Genomic DNA, 6782 nt, shown 5'->3' with positions numbered 1-6782 from the left:
GCAGGGTGTGAACGCAGCGTTCGCCGAGGCGTGCGCGCTCAAGCAGATCCTGGCCGAGGGCGCGGCCAAGATGTCGCCCGGGAGCGTGGCGCGCGAGTTCGAGGCGCGCGTCGGGCCGGAGATGCGCGCGCTGGCCGCGCTGACCGACTGCGGCGCGGTGTACCAGTACGGGCAGTGCGGGGCCGCGGCGCAGTTTGCGCACGCGGTGAACGGGGCCGTGCGCGGGGCGCTGGCGCGCGCGCTGCCCGGCGTGTTCGCGCCCTGCGCGGACGCGCTCGTCCGGAGCGGCCTCGACTACACTACCGTCGCGAGCATGGTCGACTCTACCACGCGCAACCTCTGGATCAGCACCGGCGTCGCGCTCGCGGTCGCGGTCGCGGCAGGACTCAATGGAAGCAGGTAGAAAAAAGGCGGCAGAGATGGGGGGGTGACGCGGGTTGATGCCGGCGCCGTTTAGGGAAGCGGGGCGGCCGGAGATCAAGAGGCAGCCGCCCCTCCTGTGTATTGCAGTGTCGCGGCGGTAAAGATGATGAGTCTAGTAGATTTCAGAGGCTGTCGTGCATTTTCGCATCCTCCATCGCGTCGCGCTGGGTTGCCTTGGCCGTGCACTGGGCCCGTTTCTCTCTGTCTCTGTCTCTGTCTCTATCTCTCTCTCTCTCGGCACAGGTGGCAAGAGGCGACAAACAGGCGGCGGGCATCTGCGATTGTAGAGAGTGCTGTAAAAGTTGCACTCTACCCATCGAGGTATCCTCGATAGCGGGGCGTTCCTGCTGCGGTCGCCCTCGGGGTTTAGTCCTCGGGCGTCTCCCGGTGGTGCACGCCAATCGGGTCTCAGCGCTGTTGCGATCAAGATGCAACGATCAAGATGCAATGTTACTGTACATGATCCACACAGTATGATACCCTTCGTACTGTATGAACGTGTTGATGATGGAAATCGGGGCCGCACGCAATGTAAGCAATGGCGCGCTGCCGTACAGTATGTCGCTGTTCGCGCGTGCGGCCGGGCCACGGCGCTGCGCGCAAACGCCTGTCGGCTGGGGCCCGCGCGCGCGGCGGCGGCGGCGGCATGCGTGCAACATGCGGCCGGGCGCGGCGCGGCGCGGCCGGGCGCCAAACCGCCGCCGCCATGCACCACGCGGCGGCACAGCGGCACAGCGCGGCGCATTGGGTGGCCGGCTTTATTCGCGCCGGCTTTACAAGTAATGTTATATCGCGGCCACCTTTACGCACCTTCACGCACCTTCACACACCTTCGCGCACCTTGGCGCCGCCTTCGCGCGGGCTTCGCGCGCCCTGGCGGCGCACGGGTTCTCCCTGGTTGCAAATAAAGTTTTTTATCATGCGCGATATGCACCGTGATTTTAATACATTGCACACACACCTTTGCCCACCCGTCGCGCGCCAGCGCCGGGGGCTCGTGTACGGTATACAGTGCAGTGCGGTATATGCTGTACATGGACCGTGTACTCGTGTACTGGGCAATGGCGTCCCTCGAGAGGACAGCGCCTCACTGCACTGTAGCGGGCGGTCGCATGCCGCCACCACCACCACCACCGGGTTCTCCCCGGGTTCTCCCTGGTGGTAAATAAAGTTTTTTATCATACGCGATATGCACCGTGATTTTAGATTGAGGGGCGGCGATTGAGGGGCGGCGGTGGTCGCGCACACGTGTACGGCGGCTTACGGGGCGGCCTGACGGAGGGCCGGGTTCTCCCTGGTTGTAAACAAAGTTTTTTGACCCACGGAGGGCGACCTGACGAAGAGCTAAATTACATGCTGTGAGGGTGTGTCTTAACTTGCCCGAGTTTGCCGGTCATTTATTAATTTATTAATGTAAGTACACGCCTTCCCCTTACGTTAGTAGTGGACAGGTGTCCCAGAGCGACGGTGCTGACTTACAGAGGCATACAGCGCCATAAATTGCCAGAACACAACGGGGAGGACACTGTGGGTTCTACAAATTCGCTCCGAGGACGCATCGACAGGGACGTGACATGCTGCAGCGTCAAACAACTTCGCCCGAGGGACGCGTCGACATGGACGCGAGACGCTGCAGCGTCGCTCGCTTCCGACCCAGAACGTGGCCATTGCGGGTGATCCCAGATCACCGGGATAAATAATTGATCTCACCCCCTACTTCTCTCCGGAGGGCAGTACCCTCCGCCGTCCCTACGGGTGCAGGTGTACACGTATACACATGTACACGTACGCGTAATGACACATGCGCAATACAGTATACAAATGAATCAGAAACCGTGACGTGCGTGACGTGCCTGCGTGCCTCTTGCTTCCTCGGCACGCGCGTGTCTATCCCCTCGGTCTATCCCCTCCATCCCATCTATCCGCCTATCACCCTCTCCTTCTGCCGAAGCGCATCCGCCTTCCATCTATCTTTGCCAGGATATCCGTCTATCTGCCACGCCGCCGGCTCGCGCTCCGCTTGGCAACGCCCTGTCCATGCACGCCTCGTGTACGGCTGTCGGGCCAATGTTTACTGTATCCTGTTACTTCCCTCCCGTATGTGCGTGCGCGCGGCGGTTTTTGGAGCGGCGGCGCTCGTCATGCGACCGCGTGGGGTGGGTGCCGTGCGAGTCTACCGCCGCCTGGCATGCGCACCGCGCTCGCCCGGCCCGGCCGGCCTTGCCGGCCTTGTGGCGGCGGGGGCGCCCGCCCTGTGCCTTCCCTGCTCACCTGTGCCTTCCCTGCTCACGGCGCCGGACATAAAATACAACTACAGTGAACCCTCGATATCTGAGTATGGATGGTTGCTTCCTTCCGCATTCAATTAAAGTGCATATTCAGTTTCCAAGGATGTTTCATATACAGCCCAAATATGTAACAATCCCATAATTTTTAACCAAAATATTGAGTAATGCGGGTCTGCTTGGCTTGCTTGGCTTGGTTTGCGCGTTCGAGGTGTGTCCATTTTCGATTGCCCAGGAAAACTGGAAATTGAACCACATTTATAATGAATAAAGTTATCATAGCTCAGTTTTGTCTCATAGAATGCTCTTGTATGAGGCCTGTTATGATTAAGGTGTGCTTGTGGTATTCAGTTAGGCCGTATTCATGAATACCTCATACAGTATGTGACCTGCAGTCAGCGCTCCGGAGCTCGTTCCGAGCAATGGCATGCACATATCGCGGATATTCACATAACAAGGATTCAGATAGCGGGGGTTCACTGTAGATACTATCTACAGTGAACCCTCTTTATCTGAATCCAAAGTGTAGACTATCTACTAGATAGTCTACAGTGTACAAGTTATGGTGTGGTGTGGTTCACCCGGTTGGCCCTGGGGCAACAAAAGCTAGACCGCCTCTGCCGCCGCCCCGTGCGCGGCGCGCGCCTCCGTCTCCCGCGCCTCCGTCTCCCGCGCGCCGGCGCCTTGCTCGTCCCGCTCGTCGGCCTCCGCGGTGGCGCCCCGCGCCAGCAGCGGCGAGCCCTCGTGCAGCCCGGCTTTGGCGTCGTCCTCGGCGGCGGGCTTATCTGCGGCATCCTGCGAAACGTCGATGCCGAGCACGAACGGGTACGCCAGCACGCCGAGCTGGATCACTGCGAGCCCCGTGTACAGCGCCTGCGCCCCGAACGCCTCGTACAGCCACCCGGAAAGCCCGGAGCCGATCGCCGGCCCGATCCCGGAGTACACGGCGGAGAGCGTGCCCTGCGCCGTCGTGGTCAGGCTGGGCGGCGCCAGCTCGTTGGTGATGGCGAGCGCCGACGTGAGGAACAGAGCGTACGTCCCGCCGTTGAGCATCTCCACGAGGAGGAGGAACGGCGTCGGCCGCCCGGTCAGCGGGATCGCCGCGTACAGCAGCAGAGCCACGGAGCTGAGAGCGAGGCCGACGTTGAAGGCCGCCTGCGGCCCGCCGAGGCGCCGCCACAGCGCCCGGTCGAACGCGAACACGCACGCCTCGGACACGCACGACAGCAGCACGGACAGCCCCAGCGCCGTGGTCGACACGCCCAGCGGCTTGAAGTAGATGAACAGCGTCATCTGCAGCACGCCGTACACCACGCCCTGCGCGAGGACGCTGATGGCGCAGAATGCGGCGCGCGGCGACGCGAGGATGAGCCCCAGCACGACGCCCGACTCCTCCTTGCGCTCCGTCTGGCGCTCGAACAGCGCCGGCGATAGGTCGAGGCCCAGGGCGACGACAGCGACGACAACGACGCCCAGCACGAGCTGGATGTGCAGCACGTAGGTCAGGTCGCCGTTGAAGGCGCGGTCGACCAGCAGCGAGGCCAGCAGCGAGGCCAGCCCCCAGCCGGCGGAGCCGAACATGCGCAGGCGGCCGTAGCCCGCGTGCGTGCCGCCCGTGTCCTCGATGGTGGCGAAGGCGGCGTTGTCGACGGTCGGCTCGCAGCCGGACACGAAGGCCTCGCGCACGAGGATGAGCGGCAGCACGAGCGGTAGGGCGCGCGTGTAGATCAGCAGGTAGGTGCACAGGTAGTAGCACGTGTGCGTGGCGATCAGGAGCGGGCGGTGCAGGCGCGTGCGGTCGCACAGCAGCGTGAACATTGGGGCCACGAAGAAGATGACCAGACGACGCAGGGAGATCAGAAGCCCGATTGTTGCTGGCGAGTACTTCATCACCTCGGACAATAGCAGCGGCAGATACAGCTGCGTGAACTGCGCCCCAAAGTACAACAGGTACCATACCTTGAACGCAAACAGCGGCGACTCGCGTATACTGGAAAACATGTTGCTTGTCTGGGTGCGTGCGGTGGAGGGCGGAGGGCGGAAGGGGGAGGGCGGAAGGGGGAGGGCGGAAGGGGGAGGGCGGAAGGGGGAGGGCGGAAGGGGGAGGGCGGAAGGGGGAGGGCGGAAGGGGGAGGGCGGAGGGAGCGAGGGAGGAAGGGTAGATGGGCAAGACTTCTGACGTCTCCGGCGGTCATGGGCGACGCGGAACGAGGCGGTACACGCACATGTAGGTTTGTCCCCCTGGGGTCTGCGGGGGTGCAGGCGGGTCGTGAGCAAAGAAGTGGCAGGAGTGGAACGGGGTGTGGGTCGGCGGTGCGGGGGCCGCACAAGCGTGCGGGGTTGGCCCTTTGGCGCGTGCACTCGTTCCGCGCGTGACGCGGCCGGATGGGGGGGAGGGGGGTTCTCCCTGCCGGTTCTCCCTGGTTGTAAATAAAGTTTTTTATCATACGCGAAATGCACCGTGCTTTAAATACTGTACATTTCTCAATAAAATGAAGTACGGTACGGGGGGGGGGGTCGCGCGTCGGACGCGCAAGCGCGTGACGGCTTACCTTCTCGCCGTACGGCGGCGGAACGCGCGGTGCCGAAAAGCGGCGCGGCGGACGAGCAGAGGCGGCACGCCACCCGTTCCGCGCCCGGCATACACCCGGCGACCGCGACGGTGTGTATGAGGTGCGCCTGACGCGAGCCGCGGCAATTGCCAAACGGCTCTACGTGCCGGCCGTTCTTTAACTGCATCGCGCTTTCTGGCACCCCCGCCCAACACCGGAAACATCGCCAAAACTCTTTTTCATCTCCACACCTTACAGTGTAAACGTAGACTCAAGCAGGAAGACCGGACATTACTTCTGTAAGGTTTTCCGAAGACCTTTACAGAAGTACAGTGCACACGTGGACACATGGCACATTACAGTTGCGTCCCATTTCTGTAAGCAGAAACTCAAACTACAGTACACTCGCCCTCTCCCACTTCACCCCTTTCTATCATGCCTACACTTCGTCCCCCGCCCCCACCCCAAATACGTCCGCATACGCCACTCCCCCCTTCCACCTGCTCTCCACACCAACAATGGCGCCTCCACGCCACCAAGTGCGCCTGCCCTTGCTCAACAAGCCGGGCGCGTCCCGCTTCTTCAACCTACTCACAGCCCCGCTGGGCATCCCGGCCATCGCCATCGCCCTGATCGGCGTGCTCGCCTACGTCAAGACCCCCGCCCCCCCGCCGCCACCTTCCGAATAAACCTACCTATTCCCACCCGCCCTCTTCCCGACCCCAGCCCTGCCCGTTCCCCTGCCCGTTCCCCTGCCCGTGCTCCTTCCCCTTCCCCTGCCTCCCTCCGTCGCGGCGGCCCTGACCCACATCCCGACCACCTCTTCCACGGAGACCTGCCACCTACGCTTTGCGCACGCGGCGCGGCAGTACGTCTCTGCGGGGCCGCCTCCGCCGCCGCGCACGCCGAACGTGCATCCGCGCCGCGCGCGCGCGTACGCGCGCCCGACGTGCACGGTCATGCGTTTCCCGTCGCGCACGCGCACCACCACGCGCGGCAGCCCCGTCTCCACGTCCGTCTCGGCGCGCAGCTCGCTCACGTCCGCGCGCGCAGGCCCCAGCTCGTCGCACGCCGCACGCACAGAATCCTCCACCACCTCCCGCAGCTCGCGCAGCTCGGCTCGCGCGCGCGTCGCCGTGCGCGCGCGCGTCGACGCCTTGCGCGACGACGCCGCTACCAGCTCCCCAAACTTGTCCAGGAACGACGCCAGCGGCGCCGTCACCGAGATCCCCTCGCTCTTCGCTAGCGCGTGCAGCGCTGGCGCACCGATCCGCTCCACCCAAGAAGACCCGTGCCCCATTGTTGTGCCAGAGAGGGCGTTCGGCGTGAGGTTGTTGGTGGAGGTAGGGGGGGGGGGGGGGGGGGCCTGACTGCAGTTGTGCACATACCGCAGCTCTTTTACCTGCTTCAAGGAGGCAAATTGGTCCTCATTTTGGCAAAAGTGGTTGAAGACATTCTTGTTGGGGGTCCCGATGATATAAGAAAGAGGTTTATCTCAAAGCTTGCCGCTGTGTACAAGATC

At 63.1% G+C, this 6782-nt stretch overlaps 1 protein-coding gene; it reads left to right on the top strand.

Moving 5' to 3' along the window:
- The first annotated feature begins 5695 nt into the window (after positions 1-5695).
- Positions 5696-5967, top strand: CHC_T00002799001 (hypothetical protein). XM_005713879.1 is given in 2 exon segments: positions 5696-5893; positions 5894-5967. 1 exon segment carries the CDS (start codon positions 5696-5698, stop codon positions 5891-5893), a length of 198 nt encoding a protein of 65 aa, XP_005713936.1. The 3' UTR covers positions 5894-5967.
- The last annotated feature ends 815 nt before the right edge of the window (positions 5968-6782 follow it).

The sequence above is a fragment of the Chondrus crispus genome, genomic scaffold (assembly GCF_000350225.1).
Source record: "Chondrus crispus Stackhouse genomic scaffold, scaffold_156, whole genome shotgun sequence".
NCBI classification, from domain to species: Eukaryota; Rhodophyta; class Florideophyceae; order Gigartinales; family Gigartinaceae; genus Chondrus; species Chondrus crispus.
Note: the sequence above shows the minus strand (reverse complement) of the source record. Positions and strands in the feature narration are given on the sequence as shown.

What these genes read in the sequence shown, in the direction of transcription:
- CHC_T00002799001 (XM_005713879.1), top strand. Translation starts at nt 5,696, where the DNA reads ATGCCTACACTTCGTCCCCCGCCCCCACCCCAAATACGTCCGCATACG.